At 35.4% G+C, this 25,865-nt stretch overlaps 1 protein-coding gene across 1 annotated transcript in view; it reads left to right on the forward strand.

The window, feature by feature from the left end:
• Positions 1–4,746: 4,746 nt before the first annotated feature.
• The window catches only part of si (sucrase-isomaltase), a gene marked incomplete at both ends in the record, with an annotated part of 96,259 nt that continues 75,140 nt past the window's right edge, over positions 4,747–25,865 (forward strand). The window contains 11 exons of the mRNA XM_079825273.1: positions 4,747–4,870; positions 8,745–8,824; positions 8,904–9,024; positions 10,448–10,557; positions 10,646–10,800; positions 14,103–14,274; positions 17,133–17,232; positions 17,458–17,570; positions 23,178–23,303; positions 23,899–24,030; positions 24,176–24,292. Of these exons, the coding sequence (XP_079681399.1) occupies positions 4,747–4,870; positions 8,745–8,824; positions 8,904–9,024; positions 10,448–10,557; positions 10,646–10,800; positions 14,103–14,274; positions 17,133–17,232; positions 17,458–17,570; positions 23,178–23,303; positions 23,899–24,030; positions 24,176–24,292 (1,350 nt within the window). The remainder of the gene's footprint in view (positions 4,871–8,744; positions 8,825–8,903; positions 9,025–10,447; positions 10,558–10,645; positions 10,801–14,102; positions 14,275–17,132; positions 17,233–17,457; positions 17,571–23,177; positions 23,304–23,898; positions 24,031–24,175; positions 24,293–25,865) is intronic.

Raw genomic sequence — 25,865 nt, forward strand, 5'->3', positions numbered from 1 at the left:
ATCCATTCATTTTCCAAACCGCTGGTGCGAAGTGGCTACAGCGTAATATCATTCAGGTATACATTCTTTTTTAATTGATTATTAAATAGTTTACTTAATACAGAGGTTTATACATGCATACATATGAAGACTTCAGATGCAAAAGCCTCTAAAAGCCACTTTGGTCAAAAATGAGATAACGACACTGAGTGAATGCTCTCCACATATAGTATACGTTCATAAAATACTTTCACTTCAAACCCACTAAATCCCAGCCTCTGCCCGTTCAGAAGTACCGGTACTTAGGTAGAAACCACATAGAAGCCTGACAAAAATGCTTATTTTAAAGAAAAACATCAGACGGACTTAGAGGCTTTTGCATCTGAAGCCTTCATACAGTATATATTCCCAACCCCTTGTCACTATTTCTCATTTATGATTTAATGTGGTTAGCGGTTATCCCTGCGTGAGTTCTTATATATTTTGAAATAAGGACTGTCTAGTTGATTCTGCCTCTTGTGTGCTTACTACATCGCTACAATATGATTCTCATTGCATTTCCTCAAGATTATTACATTAAGAAAGGCTTTTCATAATAAATTAGAATTTAAAAATAAAATTATCTCATTTTAATTTATATTTCATTCCTTCAAGATGAGGACTGGGATCCTTTCATTAGATTTTTGTGATTTTATCACCTTTGCACCTTTGCTACAAACAATTATTTATTTACAGTATATAATGTTATTTATTTTAATATATTAAATGAGTAAATATTTTTGTATTTTTAATGTTGTTGTTGTTAGTAGTAATAATTAAATGTGTGTCTGATTAATATTATGTAATCAGTTATATGTCAACTATATTTCTTACTCAGGGATGCTGTCTCATCATCTTCCGTTATTATCCACTGCAGTCTCCGCACTCAACGCAACTTGGCTGGATTTGTGAATTGTGAATCTGTTTCAGTTTTGTTCTGCATCCATTTTCCCACAGCCGATTCCAAATCTATTCTCTCACACATTGGACCTGCAGCTCGAATTCAATTCTAGTACCTGAAAGTAGAACTGGCAATTCAATCCTGAGGTATTGATTCCTTCAGTTGGGACCAGCTCTCAGCTCTGATAGCTGCTTGCGTTGCTCTTAACCTGATATGGCCATCAAAGCTTGACTGCGGGCGTATAGGCACATCTGGAGAAATCGCTATGCTAGCTCATTGTGGCTCATTGTGCTAGCGTTAGAGAAAGAATGATGCAGTCAGCACTAGCTCTGACTCTAGTGGTATCATCACCTCCAAGTAGTTTTCAGTGAGGTGAAAGTGAGCTATTATACCTGAGAGTGTAAAGTGCTACAGCACGCAATAGACTCTACGGGTCAGGTTAAGCAGAGCCCGGTCACACAATGACTTTCTGTAGAATCTATGTATGTATGTATGTATGTATGTATGTATGTATGTATGTATGTATGTATGTATGTATGTATGTATGTATGTATCTCTACACTGTAAAATCTAATTAGTTAGACTTACTTAAAAAAATCATGCAAACCGATTGCCCCTAAAAAAACAAGAAAAGTGAAATAGGAATGGTATGTTGTGCTAACAAATGCTTAGTTATTATAGTTCACTTACACAAGAGTTCTAGTAACTAAAAAAGAACTGTAGAGAGTACTTGATCTTTTACTTTAGATTTACTCTTGACTTAGTATAGCTACCATTGTTGTTACCATTGTTGTGTTTTGCACGCTGGATGTTAAAGTCTGTGTGTGACTCAAGCATGATCAACTGCAAGATATTGTTACAAATATAAAGGGATTATATCAACCCAATTAAACGTTTAACAATGTGTTTATGGCATAAGTGTTAGCAATAAAATTGTAAACAATCATTATACGACATAAATGGAAATATTACATAGGTTCATTTTAAAAGGTGACAATTTCTGACTAAATCATTTATTATAGTTAATTAATATTTTTTTAAAGCAACCTATTTATTACTTCTGTTCCTTTGAAACCAAATAACTGTGTTTTATTGTTGCATTGCTGCATCAATAGAAAGAGAGTTATAATAATATAAATGTTCCAAGTGCCTAATCAAAGGGAACACTTATCACCATAATGGTGAGGTTTTTTTTGCTTGACAAAATGGCACTCAAAAGAATCAATTAATCTTAACTTGGGTTTTCTGAGTAAACAAGGAATTGTATGTGGATAGTACAGATTACTAGTTCTCTATACCAATTCCGGTACCACAGCAAAATCTGTTTGAAATATTTCATTTAACAGTTTGATAAAAATATTAAATTAAATGAGTTTATTCATTTTGACGGTGATCATTACACGTAAATAATTCATATAAACATTTGAAGGCTATGATGTTTAAAAGTAAACATTGCTTATAAAAAGATAAAGTAAAAACAAGCAACCCTGTACGCACACCTAATAATAATTATTATTATTTTTATTATCATTATTATTATTAGTGTTAGTATTATTATTACATTGAGACGTAGCTAAATACTATACAACAATAGCCTAATATATTTCTGTCAATTTTGTCAAGTTAAACTGAACTTTTATTTTGACGGGTTGCCCTGAAGACGTTTCTGTGGGTGTTTGACATATGTTTATAGAGTAAAATGCTCATGAAGTGACTCTCAGAGCGGCTCTGGAGATGAAGTTCATGTTTTCATCTATCTATCTATCTATCTATCTATCTATCTATCTATCTATCTATCTATCTATCTATCTATCTATCTATCTATCTATCTATCTATCTATCTATCTATCTATCTATCTATCTATCTATCTATCTATCTATCTATCTATCTAATAAAAAAACAGGCAGAAAGTAGCAAAACACCTTCAAAAAGACTTTTTTTCACCCATTTCTTTCGGGTCAAAGATCAATCCTCAGATCATAAAACAATCCAACCTAATAAAGTCTTAAAGAGGCCCATAAATGACACATGTAATTGCTTCATTAAAATATACTTATTAGTCAGAGAATAATTGTATGTCTCTAAGCTCTCATTCAACACATCACTGAAAGAAAATCACACATTCCGAGCTTAAATCTGAACGTCTCATGAAGCCAGACTTGTCTAATTGCTTCTTTGAAGCAGTTTGAAAGAGTTCATGCAATATTTTTGGAACAGAAAATATCTTGCAAAATGATTTTTATTCAACACAGATGCAGTGCTAAAGACTTCCCGTAACAGCTCCTTCATTTGACAGCATGGGGATTTTAAAATGTACCAATAAAAATTGTAACGATAAAGTGTCCATTAATATCATTTCAGGTGGATAAGAAGAAATGCTTTGTAATGCCTTACATACACAAACAGCACGGCACGAGGAACAACTGGTTAAGCCGTTATCTGTGAATGATTCCTGGATGGATACATAGACAGTTGTCTCAGGGAGCACTACTTCATAACCATGACCTCTGGTAGAGACCCATCATGCAAAACAATATCTGGTTGTAAAGCTGTAAAACAATAAACACACCCACTCAGGATTTTAATTCCGTTCCTTTGTAACATAAAACAGACAGTATAGATCTACTCTTCTTTAGTGTGCTCTGATTTCAACTGCACACCGGACTGGATAGGAAGGAATTAACAGCAGCTAATTTCCAACTAACAACAGTGAAGGTAGGACAAATATAAATTAGATATATAATACAAATTCATCGAAATGTGTCCATATATAAATTCAGCTGTCGAAAGATGATTTTGACATGTTTATGATGCTCCATAGGCCATTTGCCGCTCGTACAAATGTTCAGTTGTTTAGCTAGACAAGAATTATTTCCAAACATTTTATCTTGATAGGATAGTTTCACCCCACAAGCTGCTGTGAAAATGAAAAACAATCCATTTAACTTTGAAGTACTGAAATTAAATTCAGACTGTTTGATCCATAAGAACAATTATATGGCTTTTCTTTTTTTGTCATGCAAATCTGTTCAAGTGAACAATCATTTTTTGAATACTGAAAAATCTGGTGTTTTGTTGGGTTCAAAGAAAAGATGGAAGATAATATAAAGTGTAGAGTATTATTTGGCGAAAATCAAACTGAGAACAGATTGTTACTGATGCAGCATGAAGTTCCTCTTTTTGAATGAAAAAAAAGCAGAAAATGGAGAAGAAACACATAAACACCAATTGGCCAACATTAAAGGGAGGGATCACCCAATTTTGTTATCACTTACTCAACCTCAAGTTGTTCCAAACCAGTATGAGTTTCTTTCTTATGTTGAACACAAAATAATATATGTTAAAGAATTTTGGTAATCAAACAGTTGACGGGAGCCATTGATTTCAATAGTAAGGAAAAAATGCTATGGAAGTCAATGGCTACTATCAACTGTCTGTACTAACATTCTTTAAAATATCTTCTTTTGTGTTCAACAGAAGAAAGAAACTCATACAGGTTTGAGGGTGAGTAGATGATGACAAAATCATTTTAGGGTGAACTTCTGACTGTTTTGTCCTGTTGTTGTTATTGTTGAATGTTTCCCACATTTAACCCTTTCATTGATAAGAAGAATACATCTCAAAAAGCAGTATTACAGAAAAGGTTAAACTTAGTGACAGAGGAACAAAATATGGCAAAAGTGAAAACATATTTTGAACATTAGTCAGTGCATTTCATACATAGACTCAAGGACATGTTCTGCGTATGTCAAAGATGTGCACAGGAAGATGAATTACAGGATGCTTATGGGTGTTTACACTTTGTGTTTATGTGTGTGTTAATCAGATGGGAAAGCGGCACTTCTCAGGGTTGGAGGTGACCCTGATAGTGTTGTTTTCATTGGTGACGGTGGTCGCTGTCGCACTGGTCGTTTTAGTGGCCATTGGGGAACCAGGGGTGATCAAAGAAGGTAGGTAATGAGATGGCATTATCTCTTTGACTGGCCACACACTGTACACGTATGCAGAGACATGAACACGTATGTACTATGCATGGATAACAAAAAACAAATTTCAACCTATGATGTTGTGACAAAATAATCAGCATGACTTCCAAGTTGAATATTTCATTCAATTTAGTAGGAATGACCTATGTAATGTTTAACAGAGATTTAAGACACAAATTATTACCTCAAAAAAGCATTGTGGCTCAGGGCAAACATATTCTCCAGTGGGACTGCAGCTCTTGAGGACTAGTTTATTAACGGAAAAAAAAGGGTACCCGTCTCGCCAAGGACAGCGAGAAATACGAGTCTTTGATGTTCCACTAAAGTAAAACAAATATGTCCACCATGATTGTTATCAAGGACACCCAGCAGTGAGAAAACCAAAAGCAGAGACAGTGAACAGAGACACTGGTGAATGGCTCACACGGGGACGAGGACTCACGCACGCACAGACAGGGTTATTATGACAGCTGTCACTCTCAATTTCAATTTACCGGCCTGATGTTGGTCTAGTGGTTTATATTTAAAGGGAACAAATTGAGCCTAGGACAGCTGGATGGGTGGTAGGGAGTCTCTATAGTTTCATGCATATGACCTTGTTTTAGGGGTGCTGGGTACTCATGGAGATCAGGTTACAAAAAAAAAAAAAATATATATATATATATATATATATATATATATATATATATATATATTTCTGGAAAACATCAGAAATAGCAGGTAATTAGGATAAATGTGGTTTGATATATGAATTTTACCAGATTGCATAATGGGCTAAGTTGATCGTAAAGAGCATTGGTGGCAATTGTTCTACTATCAAATCAACTCAGGAAATGCAGCCCTGGTCAATGATTACAGAATAATATCTGTCTGATTATGTGATATGTACGTTTGAAGTATTCTGACCTTGTATCTTTATGTTGTATGCAATAAGCCAGAGTTTGGTTACTAATGATTTTTACAGTTAAGGTTTAAGGAAGGGGTTAAAAGACATTAATATGAAATCAGATATAGGATTTTTACTTTTGCCAAGCAATATGTGGGATTAATATTAAATTTAACTGATGTGTGGTCACAAGTGTTTTTATTAAAGAAAGTTGAATGTATAGCCTGGTTAGTACCTGGATGGGAGACCAAATTGGGAAAACTAGGTAGCTGCTGGTAGAGGTGTTAGTGAGGCCAGCAGGGGGTGCTCACCCTGTGGTCTGTGTGGGTCCTAACGCCCCAGTATAGTGATGTGGACACTATACTGTAACAAGCACCGTCCTTCGGATGAGACGTTAAACCGAGGTCCTGACTCTCTGTGGTCATTAAAAATCCCAGGATGTCCTTCGATAAAGAGTAGGGGTGTAACCCCGGCATCCTGGCCAAAAAAATGTGCCCATTGGCCCCTGTCCATCATGGCCTCCTAATCATCCCCATATATATATACGATTGGTATCATCCCTCATTCTCCTCTCCACCAATCAGCTGGTGTGTGGTGGGCGTACTGGCGCAATATGGCTGCCGTCGCATCATCCAGGTGGATGCTGCACATTGGTGGTGGTTGAGGAGATTCCCCCCTTCTATGTAAAAGCGCTTTGAGTGAGTGCCTAGAAAAGCGCTATATAAATGTAATTAATTATTATTATTATTATTATATATATATATATTTATGTATAATAACTTTAACTGTTAAAATGCGTCTTAAGTGTATATACTATTTTAAAGCAGCACTAGGTAACTTTTCAACCTTTATAATATTTTCAAGACTCTTGTGATGATACATCGACTTGCAATAGGTTGAATGACAAGTCTGCCATAGCCTGACGGGGTCTGTATCGTTTTTAATCGTACTTTTAAACTTCGGGTTTCGGGTAGTAACCCGAGAAAAAAAAGAACTACAAAATTCGACTGCTTTACGGCATATACGTCACTTCCACCACCACCCCTACTTCCTTAAATTCGGACGTGCAAGCCCAACTATCATTTGTTTGCCGTATGTTATAGTCATGGCCGAAGCAGCACAGATAAATAAGAAAGCAAAGGTTTTGTCGGAGGAAAACAAAAAGAGGAAATGAGACCGTGATTGGATTAAAGGCAGGACGAGGATCAACATTGGGCCAGCGTTTGCTCGTTGGCGTGAGCTGAAGGAGGAGGGGCTACATTTTTGCAAGTAAATACGTAAGACGTACAAAATCATATTTTAGGATACCTAACATGTCTGTGATATTGGTTCATTTGTCTTGCCTCAAGCTATAATGCAAATCGATTTTTCAAATTTGCAGATTCATCTATGGTAGCTTGATATTATAATATTGACGATATATGGTTATTACCTACCACTCAAACATTGAATTGAAGTATCATATCGATTCTGTAAAACGGGAACCAATAGACTAGGCTACTATAATGACGCTGGCTTGTAAACGTGAGCATCGCGATCATTTGGCGTTCGAAAAAAAATAAAACCCATGAAATTATATTCATATGACATGCTGAAACATATGCCACTGTAACGTTACCTGGGATGAAGACATTTCACACGCGACGCAAGCAGAACACCTGCATGTGAACTCCTGCAGTGTTCAGGGCTATCATTGTTGTCATGTCAATAAATGCACGTGCGATGCATCCCCTGATGTAGAATGACAGTTTACGACAGTAGTGGAGGACAATACTGTTTCCCAACTGGGGGACCCTGAGAGCAAAACCTACCTAGTGCTGCTTTAAAAAGAAAATATATATATATATATATATATATATATATATATATATATATATATATATATATATATATATATATATATATATATATATATATATATATATATATATATATATTTTTAGCAAGGATTCATTTAATTGATCAAAAGTGGCACTAAAGACTTATTCAAAATAACATAATTTATTTAAAATATAACTTTTTTCTATGTTATTATTCATTAAATGTTTACATTTATGCATTTAGCTGATGCGCCGTGACTGGCTTGATGGGAGTAAATCATATATGTGTAAAAAATCGATTCGTGTCACTTCAGAGTACTCGTCCATATGGTACTATTAGTTATAAATGTTATATTTAGCTAGCTACTGATATGTTGTAATGCTTAATATTTGAAACAACTCAATACATTTGTTAAACATCTTACATTTGGGTATTTAAGATAGATTGGAGGTTATCCTAACTTTAAGAAGTTATTTACGATGATTTTTAAGAACATTATTTTAGTGAATATGAATACTTCTTAAAAAGAACAATCTTAAGAAAAAAGATAAGAACATTCTTAAGAAAAGTTTTTGGGAATACAAAATATTCTTATCTTTTTTCTTAAGATAGAAAATAAGAAGAAATTAGCTGTTAAGAATAATTTTATTCCTAAGAATGTTTTGTGAATCCGGCCCCAGTTTGAGTTTTAGACCAGCAGAGTGAGGACAAAGAGAGTAAAGTGAGAATATTTTGGCCAATCCTCACTTTTTGAGACCCCTATAAAGGCCTGTTTGAGGGTCAAGATCTGGTTTTAGGGATAAGGTTGTAAGGGTAGGGTTAGGGTAAGGATGTTTGTGCATTGGTTTAAGAGTGAGGGGTGGTTAAGAGCTTGCAGAAGAGGTGCATCTACCTGTTCTCAGCAGTTTGGGTGTAGGTTGGCAGCTCATTCCACCAGAGAGGAACAGAGAGGGTGAACGTTTTGGAGAGTGGCTTTTTGCCATGTTGTGAGGGAACAACAAGACGTCGCTCATTCAGTGACCTGAGCTGGCGGGAAGGGGCATACATTTGTAGTAGTGGGTTGAGCTGTCTGTAAAAATCTAAGTATATCATGATGGTCATTTGCTATTTTCTATTTGTCCTCAACTTCAGATCCAGACATCGTCCCAGAATGTCCCAAAATTCCAGATGGAGAGAGAGTGGACTGTTTCCCAGATGGTGGTGCTTCCCAGGTAAACTGTAGTAGACATGGCCTACATTCCATAAAAACTCCCAACATGCTTTTCTGAATCTTCCTGTGTGTCCTTACAGCAAAAATGTTTAGAAAGAGCATGCTGTTGGAGCCCCCTGAATGAGACTAACGTCCCCTGGTGCTTCTTCTCCAAAAACCACGGCTACAGTGTGGACAGCGTAAACAATCCTGACAGCACACGTGAGTTCAGCCTGAACCGAGACATTGCTGTAATAAAACATTATGACACGTATCATAGGGTTTAAGATAAGGCTTTGTAGTACGTCTTTTGTCTCGAGTCAGTTATTCGGAGTATATTTTAAAATTGGGAGTGGTGTGGCATAGTGGATGTCACCATGAGATATCACCATTGTAGCCTTGAGGAAGGTTATATCAGGGGAACGGTCTCTTTTCATGATTCTATTTTATGCCGATATTGTGTGAATCATTTCCACTGACCCTGGTCTTGTCGTGATAAATAAAGATTTTTAGCAGTGTTTGCTTACCATTACTGTTGCTCATAATATGGATTGGGGATTTCAATAAACTCCTCATACGACTTGTAAACATTTGTGCTATGGACATAAGTGATACCTCAAATCATTTGTATTTTTGAGGATAGATTTTCTTATACTATTCTAACTTATAAAATCCCATTGACAGTGAATGAAGGACCAGAGCCACAACCCACATTTCCTGCACAAATCTTTCCATTGCACTGTTCCAATGTGATTTACAAGAACATTCTGGTAACACTTTACAATAAGGTTCATTAGTTAATTAATTAGTTAACATGAACTAATAATGAACTGCACTTATAAAGCATTTATTTATCTTTGTTAATGGTAATTTCAACATTTACTAATGCATTATTACAATAAGGTTTAATTTGTTATCACTAATTAACATGAACTAAGAATGAACAACACTTCTACAGCATTGATTAATCTTAGTGGATGTTTTTACATTTTTAAAAGTTGTATTTGTTGACATTAATGCACTGTGAACTAACAAAAAACTAGCAATAACAAAGCTTAATAAATGTAAGAATATATTGCTCACTGTTCATGTTTCTTTAGACATATGTCTCATGTTTGTGTGACAAGTATTCTCTAAGTTACAGTTCATTTTCAAGTTCAAGTTCATTGAGAGAGAGGCAGCAGATCGCGCATCATGTTTGCTTTCTTTTCTTTCCTTATTTTGTTTTTATTGAGAGTATGCACAAATAAAAGTAGACACGTAACAGTTTTGAATGACGTATAACACCTAAATGACCAAAATCAAGTATTTTGAGTCTCTTTTGCACTAAGAAAAAGAAGTGAGGTGGTCGCGCCGGTGTGACCGCTGACCCCTGGGGGTTAATACATTAACTAATGCTAACAAATGAGACCGTATTGTAAAGTGTTATCGGAAATATTATTTCAGTTTTTCTTCACAATTTCACAGTTTAATTCAATGTTTCTTTCCCACTTTTTTGTAATTGTTTGTGAAATTTACTAGCAATGTGAATTGTTTCTGTATATATATATAAAAAAATTCAGTGTACTTTGAAAAGTTTGTATGTGTCCATGTAGCAAGTAAAGCAGATAATTCACCAACCTCATTGGAAAATGTTTTGCTGTAGATATTGAGGCCAAGCTGACAAGAATGGATGCTCCATCTCTATTTGGAGCTGATATTAAAGAGTTGACCTTCCAGGCCGAAATGCAGACAGAAAACCGCTTTCGATTTAAGGTCTGTTTACTAACTGACGCAAATAGCCACGGCATCATGTCAGTGTAAACATGTTTGTAATGACGTGCAACGTTCTCTTTGTTACCAGATCATTGATGCAAAGCAAGCCAGGTATGAGGTTCCTCACGAGCATGTGCGCAAGCTCCCTTCCAGCCCTCCCACTGGAACCCTAAAATACAGAGTGGAGCTGATCCATAAGCCCTTTGGACTGAGAGTTTGGAGAACATCTCCCGAAAAAATCTTGTGAGTGCCGTCCACTTGGGAGCTTTTCATCTTTTCTCTTCCTTTTCACAGATGGATCATATGTTGACTCTTTGTGAGCTCAGAGCATCGCTAACAATACAGCATAGAATCATTTTAAAGTGTTTCTTTGACTAAATGAAGAGCAATCACAATAACTCCCAAAAAGACGGAAATTAGAGACATGAAGGGAATCCGAAGAGGTCTGAAAGAAGCCTGAAGCAATGCAAACAAGCCTTTTGTAAAGGAGCCCGTCTTCGTCTCACTGTCTACATGCTGTTGATGGAAATTGTTTTGTTTCCTTTTGTTATTGCCTGCCATCATCTGTGTATTTTTGTGCAATGTTAAAAGACAGGCAGATAATGCATCTTGCATCTGTCACATAAGCAATGTATATTAATTTTGGTGGACATTTTAAAGAAATAAGAAAGCAGAGCGCTTTCATATTAAAGAAGAAAACATTGTATGCAGAAGCAGCATTGCTAGTGCAACCTTTTAGTGTGCACTGTATACTAAAACTGAGTGAGAATAGCATTTAAACCGATCAGGCATAACATTATGACCTAATATTGTGTTGGTCCCCATTGTGCTGCCAAAACAACCGGTAACACTTCACAATAAGGTTCATTAGTTAACATTAGTTAACTACATTAGTTAACATGAACTAATAATGAACTGCAATTATGAAGCATTTATTTATCTTTGTTAATGTTAATTTCGACATTTACTAATGTGTTATTAAAATCTTGTTAACATTAGTTAATGCACTGTGAACTAACATAAACTAACAATGAACAGCTGGATTTTTATTTACTAATGTTAACAAAGATTAACTAATGCTGAAGAGAGGTGTTAATAACGGTTAGTTCATGTTAACTATGCATTAACTAATGTTAACTAATACAACCTTATTGTAAAGTGTTACCAAATAGCCCTGACCCGTCGAGGCATGGACTCCACTAGACCCCTGAAGGTGTGCTTTGCTATCTGGCACCAATATGTTAGCAGCAGATCCTTTAAGTCATGTAAGTTGTGAGGTGGGGCCTCCATGGATCGGACTTGTTTGTTCAGCACATCCCACAGATGCTCGATTGGAATGAGATCTGGGGAATTTGGAGGCCTAGTCAACACCTCAAACTTGTTGTGCTCCTCAAACCATTCCTGAAACATTTTTGCTTTGTAGCCAAGGTTTTAAAGTGATGTAGAAGAAAACATGATTCATCAGAAAAGGCCACCTTCTTCCATTGCTGGTGGTCCAGTTCGGATGCTCACGTGCCTACTGTTGGCGCTTTCGGGGGTGGACAGGGGTCAGCAAGGGCACCCTGACTGGTCTGCGGCTATGCAGCCCCATACACAACAAACTTCTATGCACTGTGTATTCTGACACCTTTCTAACAGAATCAGCATTAACTACTTGAGCAATTTCAGCTACAGTAGCTCGTCTGTTACTTATCGTCTGTTACCACACGGGCCAGCCTTCGCTCCCCACGTGCATCAATGAGCCTTGGCCAACCATGACCCTGTCGCTGGTTCACCACTGTTCCTTCCTTGGACCACTTTTGATAGACACTGACCACTGCAGACCGGGAAGCGGTAGCTGCAGTTTTGGAGATGCTCTGATCCAGTTGTCTAGCCATCACAATTTGGCCCTTGTCAAACTCGCTCAAATCCTTATACTTGCGAGTTTTTCCTGTTTCTAACACATCAACTTTGAGGACTGTTCACTTGCTGCCTACTTTATACCACCCACTAACAGGTGCCATGATGAAGAGAAAATCAGTGGTATTCACTTCACCTGTCAGTGGTCTATAAGTAATGTTATACCTGATCAGTGTATATATATGTTTTGCAGTATAGACATGCAATATATGATGCTTAAAAGTAAATGAACTGCTATTTAAAAATGGTAGTTTACAAAAAAGTGGGTAACTTTATTTTAGGGCCCAATTCTCATTTGCTTATTAGCTTGCATATTACCAGTATACTGGCTGTTTATTAGTACTTATAATGCACATATGAATGCCTTTTTCTGTATTTTATTCTAAATCCCTTAATCCTACCCAGTACCTAAACATACACACTACAAAAACTACCTTACAAACTATTAATAAGCAGTAAATTAGGAGTTTATTGAGGCAAAAGTTGTAGTTAGTGAATGTGTGTTCCCCATACTAAAGTCCCAATACCAACAAACTGAAAACCCTTTTATATTTGTTTGCCAGTTATCAACAGAAATACTAGTGTAGTAAGCTAGACATCAGTTTATTTCCATTACAAAGCTACAGTTCTGCTGTACACTGTGAAAGCTCAATGTGTTACCGATGTTGCAATGCTCAAACACTGCATATGCAATATGTGTGAAACAGACCTTATACGTACATCAAATGATCCAAATTAGATGCTGCTGTCTTTATGAAAACTTTCAATAGCAGAATTGCCCATTGAGAAATGGGCCTTATTTCCAAAGAATAGGGACCACAGTCGACAAAAGCCAAATTTCCCTTTACGTGACCATTGTCTCGTTTTCTGTATGCATGTTGCAAAACAATCAATGATTCAGTAATCTTTTATCTCCTAAACTGTATTAAAGCCTAATCATAATGGCTTTAATCATAGGAAAGCATGATAAAGGTTTCAGCATATATTGGTATTTCTTACAGAGTGTGTGTCCTTAATATGCTGATTACCTTATCTCTAGTGATATTATTTTTAAAACTACAAGTTTAGAAGATGTATGTCCGAATGATTCTTAGCAATCAGTTTAGCTGTGGTTTTGAGAATAGCAGTCATTAGGCAATCAGAAGATGAACTATCAGTCAATATTTGTGTTTTTCGTGTGGTTTGGACGTGCTTGTTCAGTGTTTTCGAGCCCTTCTTGATGACATGCTCGTAGGGTGAATCTATACATGTTCTTGACAGGTTTCAAGATTCAAGAGTTTTATTTGTCACATACACAGTTATATACACAATATACAACTGGCAGTGAAATGTAAACAGGTCCGCTCCATGGACAGTGCAAATAACAGTTACAAGAAATTAAAATAGAAATAGAATAAAATTAGAATAAAAAGTATTAACATAAGTAGAATTATAAATAAATCAAGTAAAAGATAAAAATAGGAAATAAGATAAAAATAAAAATATAAAAATTAAAATATAAAAATATAAAAAAATAAGTGGATATGATAAGTGAGATAAACTCACTTTAATTTAAACTCAGGTTTCATTACATTAACCCACAAACTGAACTGTGGTGCAGGATTTACTGTATATAAACAACATTTCTAACTCTCTTGCTCCGTCAGGTTTGACACAACCCTTGGGCCGCTGGTTTTTGCTGATCAGTACCTTCAGCTCTCAGCTAAACTCCCCTCTCACAATATTTATGGACTTGGAGAGCATGTCCATCAGACCTTCCGCCATGACACCAACTGGAGGACCTGGCCTATCTTCACAAGAGATGCTTTTCCCAATGGCGTGAGTCACAACATTTTCAAGAGTTTAAACCAGTAGGACTTACTTTCTTCACTAGAATACAACTTTTTAGGCACGTTTTTAAGGGGGGCGGGAGGAGGAGGAGGGGGAGGAGGGGGGGGGGATTACACATTAACAAATCGTATGTTAATCTTGAGTACCTACAGAGTAGTATTGCATCCTTCATATCTCAAAAAAGTCTTTAGTTTTATTAGATTTATAAAAGACAGATAAGCTGTACTGTGCGTGGAGCTAATGAGTCACGTGCACACGCACTGACACACACACACACACAAGTACACACACAACACGTCATTGCATCATAGACTCTCTATTCATTCCGGTTAAATCCCAAAATAAAATGTTCACAAACGTGTCCCTGCTCTTGATACAGAATCACTAATGAACACATTTTTGATTTAATGAGAAAAAAAAACAAAAACAAACTATACGATGGTGGATTTGAACCCAGAACCGACCCTCAGACACACTCGTCGGACAAAAGCTATACCACTCCGAGGCACACAAGCATTTAATGCAAATCTATGTGAAGAATCTCGAGACTGACTATATTGTATTATGCTATAGTTAGGAGATGTAACGTTAAGAATGAAACTATCGTGTTAAACATGACTTCTCATGACTTCCCCACTCACCCACTTTTTAAAATAAAGTTACGCCACTGCATCGCATTATGGATGACTTTTGATTCACTATACGTTCATGTTGTTTACATTTGTATGCACTTACATGGCGATTGCCAACAAAACACAAACTTTTGATGCAGTTTCACTCACCACCTGCAACGATCTGCAAATCCAACGGGCCTTGCTTATAAAAAATGTGTCACCGAAAATGCCTGGAACACACTTAAAATAGAAACTGCATCCACTGTTCCCTTAATGCTGGGTTCTTTGGGAAGCTGACCAAGGTTATCTTTCCCTCAGAACCAAAAACACACTTCTTTGGTGACATTGTTAAAAAATCCTTCTTGACTTGCATTACCCGAATGATGAGCATGCTTTCTTCTGCTCTGGTGCGTGTTTGTGCGCGCTTTTCCGGGAGAAGTGTACATACAAGGATTTTCCGCCCTTTATGACTTCATACAGGGCCATACTCAAAAAAAGTAGAGTATTTTTGCCGCAGAAATACTCTATCATACGTCCAACACATTTTTTTATTTTATTTCGGCAATGTTTAAGGCCTGTACACACCGGGACGAATATCGCGCGCGCTTATAGCCAGCGTTTTTCGTGACGCCGCGCCAAAATAAAAAAACGAACCCGAGGCGTTTTTTAAATGACGCTTTTACGCCTGGCGTTTTGCGCGTCGGTGTGCACACTCACATTGGCGCCCTCTGTTTAGTCACCAGGCGTTAAACGTCAGCGATAAACATGCGCGAAAATCGTCCCAGTGTGAACAGGCCTTTAGAATGGGAATCCAACTCTTTAACAGTGTAAAAAACTCATAATGCATGAAATAGCATTATACCTCCCCTTTAAGGTGTTGTTGCTAGGTTGCTATTTTCGTTTGGAACCTTCAAAAAAAAATTCTCCAAATTGACTTTGCTGATTCAATCGGCTTCAAACAGGTGTAGCTCAGTCATTTTTTTTGTCCGATTCAAACATATCATACATAATTCTAAAGGTTTTTTAAATAACAATAACGTTTTTTTCATTGCGACTCATTTTGATCACATATTCCAAATCTTCCTCATATGACTGAACTAAAATTTTCATAATTCACTGATCATTTCTGCGATCGAATCAGTGAGTCAGTGCGTTGAACGTAAGAAATTAATTTGTCTGAACAACACAGCTACTTTTCGGAGGAGATCTAGGGTGGATATCAAGATTTTCAGTGAATTACAACTTAAAATCATTGCATGATATCAGAGGAATTAAAATATAATGCATGAGTAATATATTGTGTTCCAGCGAAGAATGTAAAGATGAGTAAATGTCATTTTTGGTGAACATTTTACTTTAATGACCTAGTTCTAACTGATCTGTCTCTTATAAATTAAAGTGTTAGTTCACCCAAAAATGAAAATTCTGTCATTAATTACTTTTCCCTCATGTCGTTCGACACCCGTAAGACCTCCGTTCATCTTCAGAACACAAATTAAGATATTTTAGTTGAAATCCGATGGCTCAGAAAGGCCTCCATTGGCACAATGTACTTTACACTCTCAAGACTCATAAAAGGTACTAAAGACGTCATTACAAAGTCCATCTCACTACAGTGGTTCTACAATAATTTTATGAATCGACGAGAATAGTTTTTGTGTGCAAAAAACCCCCCTAAATAACAACTTATATAGTGATGACCGATTTCAAAACACGGCATCATGAAGCTTCGAAGCGTTATGAATCAGCGTGTCGAATCATGATTCGGATCGCGTGTCAAACCGCCAAACTGCTGAAATCACGTGACTTTGCTGATCCAAACCGCTAAAGTACATTGTGCCAAAGGAGGCCTTTCTGAACCATCGGATTTCAACTAAAATATCTCAATTTGTGTTCCGAAGATGAACGGAGGTCTTACGGGTGTCAAACGACATGAGGGTAAGTAATTAATTTTGGCTGAACTAACCCTTTAAAAGACATATCAGTTAGATGAATTGTTGGTATATCCCAATGTAATCAGGTTTATTTTGTCATATTAACATGAATAAAAATTTAAATATTTCACATGAAGCACATTGTTAAGGTTAACAAAACATTTCTGCAACACTTTTGTATGGGATTAGTCTGGCATTTGTGTTTCAAGATAATGTAACATTAATGTTAACTGTCTCATAAATTGATTAAAAGGTTGAAATTTGCCATTACAAACCTTAATGCCTTTCCCTACCCCAGGGCACACACAACCTGTATGGCCACTACCCCTATTTCACATGTCTGGAAGATGAGAGCGGCCAATCCATTGGTGTTTTCCTCATGAACAGCAATGCTATGGGTAAACAATCATTTTATATAGTCAGGCATTGCTTTTTTTTTGCATTGCTGGTCACAAACAAAAGCTTTGCCGTAAGCTAAAGTCATAATCTTTAACAACATGATTTGTAATGTCTGTGCACGGCATATATATAGTGCGTCTTGATGTGCTTGTGTGTTTGGAATGGCTGCTTTTGCTTAGGGTTATCAAATTAGGGCAATTCAAGTTGTTCATGTCTGTGCACAGAGGTGACTATCCAGCCTGCTCCGGCTGTAACCTTCCGGACTATTGGAGGGATTTTGGAGTTCTATATCCTGGTTGGAGACACACCGGAGGCAGTGGTGGACGAGTTCACGAAGGTGAGCGTTGCTGTCGGATATATATATAGAAACACTAACGGCACTTGTGGGTGAAATTGTAAACATTTTCATTTTAGATAGAGACATAGCGTGGTGGGCAGTACATAGGACATGTGGCACAGTGGAAATATGTGGGCAACCCAAGTCATATTATCTTTACCATATTTCCTGTCCTCTTTACGATCTGATTAAACGCAAACAAGTTGTAACACTTTATTTTGTGTCCACTTACATTCTACTTACTATAAGTACTTTGCAACTACATGCCAACTAGCAGTCATTCGAGTATTAGTAGACTGTCTGCTTAATATTGTGATGGTCCCCCAACAGACATTCTACTGAATAAGACTTTTGGCAAGTACATGTCAGCTTATTCTACTAAACCTAAACCTTATTTAACAGGCTAATTCTCTAATGGGAGTTAGTTGACATATAGTTGCAAAGTTATTTAGTAAAATGTCTAAAGTGGATTATCGAAAATAAAGTGTAACCAAAAAAAAAAGCTTGTAAGAATAATGTTTAATTTTATGTTGTAACAGTCAGCAGTTGAATGCATCAAATCTTGTATAATATTTACTTTTACAGATTGTTTATTATTTCATATTTTATGTATATGTTTTTTTTTTTTTTTGCTGTGGAAATATGTTTAACAAAATACTAAGATTTGTAAAGCAAAAATACTTGAGTCTGATTGGTCAGTAATAGTATTCTGCAGTCAATTAACTCTTTTTTGGGGGGAAATTGACAGCTAAAATACTATATTATAAATTCTAAAAATTATAAATAATATATTAGTGATATTTATTTCTATTAAATGTACATAAACATGTAAAAACATTTAAATTGAAATTACATTTTTTAGGGTAATAACCCATACATGTAACACTTTATTTTAAGGGTCCAAAATAATGCATTAGTTAAGCATTAATTAAGGATTAACTTGTTCACAACTAAGCATTAGTTAAGCAGGTAATAAACGATTAACTGGTAATTAACGATTAAATTTACATTTTAAGGGTCCATAATTATGCATTAGTTAAACTAGTAATTCATGATTTGCTTGTTTTCAATTATGCATTAGTTAAGCATGGACACAATAGTTATTAATGATTAACTTAACATTACAGTAAGGGCATATTAGCCATACTTAATACTAAGAACTAACAACTTAAGCCATATATTATTTTTCTGTAGCGATGTAATTATATTTCTGTGTATTTTCTGTTAAGTTAACTGAACAATAAGCTAGTAATTATGTTTAATTACTGCTGATTTTGCCGTTATAAATTGCTAAAATAGTGTAATAAAGACAATTTGACCCCCTATTCTGGAGTGAAAGTTTTATCCTCATTAATTATGGCACTTATTGAGTGATATTAAGTTTACTGACTAGAATAAGCCAATAATTAAGCCTAACTACCATTAATACAGTACTAATAAAGGCAACTTGACCCCCTATTCTAAAGTGAAAGTTTTATCCTCATTAATTATGGCACTTATTGAGTAATATTCAAGTGTATTAACCAGAATAAGCCATTAATTAAGCCTATACGTCAATAAGCAGCTTTTACAGACACAAAACATATTTTTTTTGTATATTTGGATAACTGATGAAAGGTAACGTTAACATTTAAACAAACATATTATGTATTACAGAAAAAAACTAAAACAACTTCAAATATATTTTACATCATAAAAAAAGATGTACAATTTCCCTTTTAGCATTTTATAGATACATGTTATTTCCCTAAACCCAAACATAACAAACAGAGAATAAAAAAATGACAATACAACTTAATGAGCAGAAATGTTTGGGAAAATTAAAATTTTAGTGACAATATAGTATTAAAATTATATGTTGAGCCACCAATCTCACTTAAACCTCTAAACCTACACATAACCATTTCTTAAAAGTATGTAACGTTATGGTTAACTTATAAAGAAAAAACATAACAAAAGTGTAATCACTATAATTTATTTATTGTGAAAATGTCAAAAGCGATACCAATAGTAGTCCAAATGATGGTGTTTTGCAGTCGGAGTCCTCTCTGGCGATATAGAAAATTTAAGTTATTTAATTTAAGCTTCACTCCACTATTTGAAGGCGGGCGTGCACGTTTCTCATTCAAACACTAAAACACGGCATGTCGCAATCTGTAACGAAGCAGGCGAGAGCCAATGAGCGTTTGATATCACTGCCGTAAAACGAGATTTTTCAATTCAAAACGTGCAAGGGATTTGTTTACGGTTGCTGTTGAACATAAGATGAAGATCACTGGATAAAGAAGTTCCTCGTATGGATTCTAAAGATGTGGATTACAGTGAACAAATTAAATTGGTGTATTTTGTGAATTTATGTTGCGTTTTGGTGTACGTTCTAGTCATTGTGTCCCACGGCAAACAAAATAAGTATTACATGATAAATAATGGTTAAATGATTACAGAAATGTTATTCATTTTAGAGTTTTAAAGTGTAGTTTTGTTTAACGTAATCCTTTGAACCGAGTTTGCAGCAGAAGTCACAAACAGCGAAATGTTTAGTGATGTCGATGTTCTACGTGTTAGATGAATGTATAACCACACTTTACATAAAAATACACATTCTCGTGCCATAATTAATGAGAATAAAACCTTCAATTCAGAATTGGGGGTCAAATTGCCTTTATTAGTACTGTATTAATGGTAGTTAGGCTTAATTAATGGCTTATTCTGGTTAATAAACTTGAATATTACTCAATAAGTGCCATAATAAATGAGGATAAAACTTTAACTTTAGAATAGGGGGTCAAGTTGCCTTTATTAGTACTGTATTAATGGTAGTATAGGCTTAATTATTGGCTTATTCTGGTTAATAAACTTGAATATTACTCAATAAGGGCCATGATTAATGAGGATAAAACTTTTCACTTTAGAATAGGGGGTCAAATTGCCTTTATTAGTACTGTATTAATGGTAGTTAGGCTTAATTATTGGCTTATTCTGGTTAATAAACTTGAATATTACTCAATAAGTGCCATGATTAATGAGGATAAAACTTCACTTCAGAATAGGGGGTCAAATTGTTTTTACTACACTATTTTAGCAGTTTATAACGCAAAATCATAAACATAATTACTAGCTTTTTGTTCAGTTAACTTAACAGAATGGCACAGGAATATAATTACATCTTTACACAAAAAAAATATATGGCTTATTAAGTTGTAAATAACGACTAATATGCCCATACTGATATATTAAGTTAATCATTAATTACTATTGTGTCCATGCTTAACTAATGTATAATTGTGAACAAGCAAATCAAGAATTACTAGTTTAACTAAGGCATAATTATGGACCCTTAAAATGTAAAGTTAATCATTAATTACTAGTGCATTCCTGCTTAACAAATGCTTAGTTGTGAACAAGTTAATCCTTAATTAATGCTTAACTAATGCATTATTCTGGACCCTTAAAATAAAGTGTTACCGAACGGTTTCGGTACAGGGCTTTCGGCTCGGTGCATGTCTATACCGAACGGTTCCGAATGCAATCTTTAACAGTTAACAGTCGGCTTGTTTTAAGCGTGGATCATACTTCAATCCGAGTTCCCACTTGAACATATTAAGTATTCAGTCCATTTTTATCACGAAATTCAAAGGATAAAAGCCGTTTTGATGCTCTTTAATGTGACGTGACTGATCATTGTATAGGCGTGTCAGTTCAAGCGGAAGAGTTAAAATATCTTCCTAAAGAATAAACATGAATTAATATCTCTTAAGGTATGTTGAGGATACAATGCAACTTACTGAAATGTATAATATGTCGTGTAATCGCTCAATCTGTGTTTCAACTGCGGAAAGACAATAAAACAGCTTGTAAAAAATGTCACGTAGCATCACATTTACCTTAGAAGTCATCGAGTGTCCACAGCTGTTAGTTCACTAGAGAAATCAACACTTTCACTAAATATACGCACTATATATTCATTATATTCTACTTAACCTGTTAGTGATGTCTTGATTATTTCATGTATGTTTAAATAAATGTGGCATGAAAATGACAGCCACTGTGTAGAAATGATATTTCAACAACGAATTAGAGGGAAAAATATAGTTAATGCAAAAACGTCCTTATGTGAAGCTTATGAGTGTTGATTATTGTAACAGTTTATCCACTGACGAGGCAAGTTGTAGACCCAAGTGCAGTTTATTCGATATGAATCTTAACATAAATCAAAACCATAAAACAAAGACTTGACATAAACAAAACAAGGACTTGGCTATGAAAAACTCACCAACAGCGGGTTACAACATCAATAACAGACAAGGACACACGGCAAACATGAGGGCTCATGCTGCCTTCACGTGCTATCGGAATTATCGTAAATACGAGTTTCCTAGGTAAAAATTGCACATGAACGCCCTCTGATGTCGTGTTTACCACTGGGAAGTTCGGAAATAATTTTGATACCCCAATTCCCGAGATGGGCGTGTCATAAGCTTTAAACATGGTGGCGGGGAGAACTACTGCTGTGGCAGGTGTGGTTTTATTGTTTTTTTTTAGGTCGTCTTGTCTTGACATTAATGTAGTACATATTTACATGTAAGAGTAATCATATGAAGCGTGTTGCATGTTTGGTACACAGCAAAAATAGCCTGCATTTGACTGAAATTACAGAATCAGCAGAAAGCGGACTATCTGGAATGTTTGTTGTCGGTGCATGGGAGACTACAAATGATGTTGGTTTTAATAAGATTTTCCCAATAAATAGGCAAGAATAACCATGATTCCTGTTCACTCCGACAACAAAGCACTTGAATGCAACAAGCTCGTAATCACGACTTCTAAAGTGGGAATTAGGAAATTTCCGATAGCACGTGAAGGCAGCATTAATACACACAGACTAATGACAAGACACGGGACACCTGTGAACACTGATTAAACAATGAACCAATGACAGAACACAACAAGATCACATGAGGGCATGGGAATCACGTGACAAAACCAGGAAGCAAGACAGTGAACATGACACTCAAACATAACATGAACATGATCAACTTAAAACATGAACAAGGAACAATGAACATGAACCAACATCAAAACACCCTGTCACAATTATTATATCTAAAAATAAATAGCCACTGAATTTAGGCTAATAGTTTGGGCTCTGTTGTTAACCTTTAATATTACAGCAATGTGTAAGTAGGGCTCCCTATATAGTTTACAGCAATATCTTTAAGTAACTTTTCAGCTAGTTGCCAAGACATACATTTTTTTCATTTTCTTTATAGTACTCAATCTGAAATAAAAATGGATAAGAATATAATATAATATATATATAATATGGAGATGGAAAATGGAAAATATATAAATATATAAAACTAATTCACATTATTAATTAAAACTAAAACAGAATACTAAAATAACACCGGTCCATTTAAAAAAAAAAATGTATTGGCAAGTAGCCGTTATTGCAAAATAAACACTGACAGGGTGATCAGGATCATGCCATGGCTCTTTTTACATTTGCAGAAGGTTGAAGTAAAATCATATAGGCCCAGATGAAACTTTAGCCTGAGGGAGTCCTGTGATGTTCAGCGTGTTTAACATTGCTTTATGTGTCTCCAGCTGATTGGCAGGCCTTTCATCCCTCCATACTGGTCTCTGGGCTTCCAGCTCTCTCGCTGGGACTACGGCAGCCTGGACGAGTTGAAGAAAGTCGTGGAAAGGAACAGACAGGCCGGCCTTCCGTATGTAAGTGCCAGGAACAGAAGGAGGGACCTCGCTTTGTTCTACAAAAAACGGCCGAGAGCATGGAACAAAGCTTTATAAATAACTTCACATATGTGAATTTCACCTGTATATGCAGTTATAAACGTTTAGCACCTTATGGTAGGGTTTTAATTATGGAAGGATGTATTGAAGCTCAATGTTTGATGTAATTCGAACAAAGAGGGCATTAGCATGTCAGGATATTGCATCTCTGCCTGATTAGCATTAGCAAATTACTGGCAGGAGAATCTCACCATCTGCTGATGTTTGATGGAAGTCAAGCCTTCACAAAATCAAAACAGACAACAGTGAATGGACAATGTTAGCATGCAAAAGAGACATAAAGCCATCATAAAGGCTGAAGGCACTGATACTAAATGAGAAGTTAAGGACGACTTTAGTGTCATAGTGCTGGTTGAACGAGAATAGCTCGACACAAATATGAACATTAGCAACCTGTTTAGCTTCCATAATTTGATGCTGGCGTGAAAAAGGATATTCAACGAGAGAAGAAAACTTTGATTTTATGGGACTCAAAGCCAAACCGTCATTTACGTCCACATGCTTTGTGTTTCAGGACGTCCAGTACACTGATATTGACTACATGGAGGACAAAAAGATCTTCACCTATGATATGGATAAATTTAAGGATCTGCCTCAGTTTGCTGACTACATGCATGATAAAGGGCAGAAATACATCATCATACTGGTGAGCCATTGCTGTAGAAGTTACATTTATGCTGAGGTGTAGAGTTTTATAGGTTGGCAAGTTAGTTCTGACTTTTGTACAGTAGGCCATAGCAAGTTTTGAGTCATGTATTTCAGTGTACTTCAAAATATTTTCTTTTTGGTAGGATCCTGCTGTCGCCACAGGTTCAAGGATAAATGGAGCCTATGAGGCACTTGAGAGGGGAAATAAAGCTAATGTTTGGGTCACTGAATCAGACGGGGAAACACCTTTACTGGGAGAGGTAAGATACTCAGAATTGAGTGATATAAAGTCAGAATTGCATGATATAAAGTCAGAATTGTTTATATCTCACAATTCTGTCTTTATATAACGCAATTCTGACTTTATATCTCACAATTCTGTCTTTATATAACGCAATTCTGACTTTATATCTCACAGTTCTGTCTTTATATCATGAAATTCTGACTTTATAACTCACAATTATGTCTTTATATCATGCAATTCTGACTTTATATCTCACAATTGTCTTTAAATCATGAAATTCTGACTTTATAACTCACAATTCTGTTTATATCACGAAATTCTGACTTTATAACTCACAATTATGTCTTTATATCATGAAATTCTGACTTTAAAACTCACAATTCTGTCTTTATATCACGAAATTCTGACTTTATAACTCACAATACTGTCTTTAAATCATGCAATTTTGACTTGATAACTCACAATTCTGTCTTTATTTCACGCAATTCTGACTTTATAACTCACAATTGTCTTTATTTCATGAAATTCTGACTTTATAACTCAGAATTCTGTCTTTATATCACACAATTCCGACTTTATAACTCACAATTCTGTCTTTATATCACAAAATTCTGACTTTATAACTCACAGTTCTCTTTATATCACGCAATTCTGACTTTATAACTCACAATTCTGACTTTATATCACAAAATTCTGACTTTATAACTCACAATTCTGTCTTTATATCATGAAATTCTGACTTTATAACTCACAATTCTCTTTATATCATGCAATTCTGACTTGATAACTCACAATTCTGTCTTTATTTCACGCAATTCTGACTTTATAACTCACAATTCTGTCTTTATAGCATGCAGTTCTGACTTTTTAACACACAATTATGTCTTTATATCATGAAATTCTGACTTTATAACTCACAGTTCTGTCTTTATATCACAAAATTCTGACTTTATAACTCACAATTCTGTCTTTATAGCATGCAGTTCTGACTTTTTAACACACAATTATGTCTTTATATCATGAAATTCTGACTTTATTACTCACAGTTCTGTCTTTATATCACGCAATTCCGACTTTATAACTCACAATTCTGACTTTATATCACGAAATTCTGACTATATAACTCACAATTATGTCTTTATATCATGAAATTCTGACTTTATAACTCACAATTCTGACTTTATATCACAGAATTCTGACTTTATAACTCACAATTCTGTCTTTATATCACGAAATTCTGACTTTATATCACTCAATTCTGACTTTATAACTCAATTCTGTCTTTATATCACGAAATTCTGACTTTATAACTTACAATTCTGACTTTATATCACGGAATTCTGACTTTATATCACAAAATTCTGACTTTATAACTCACAATTCTGACTTTATATCACGGAATTCTGACTTTATATCACACAGTTCTGACTTTATAACTCGCAATTTGTGAGTTTATATCTCCTAATTCTGAGACAAAAAGTCATAATTACGAGATGTAAACTCACAATTGTGAGATAAAAAGTTGCAATTATCTTTTAAAATTTGTATTCTGTGTTTAGAATTGGAGCCAGAATTGTTACATTTCCTAG

Source organism: Gobio gobio (genome assembly GCF_949357685.1).
Source record: "Gobio gobio genome assembly, chromosome: 9".
Lineage (NCBI taxonomy): Eukaryota > Metazoa > Chordata > Actinopteri > Cypriniformes > Gobionidae > Gobio > Gobio gobio.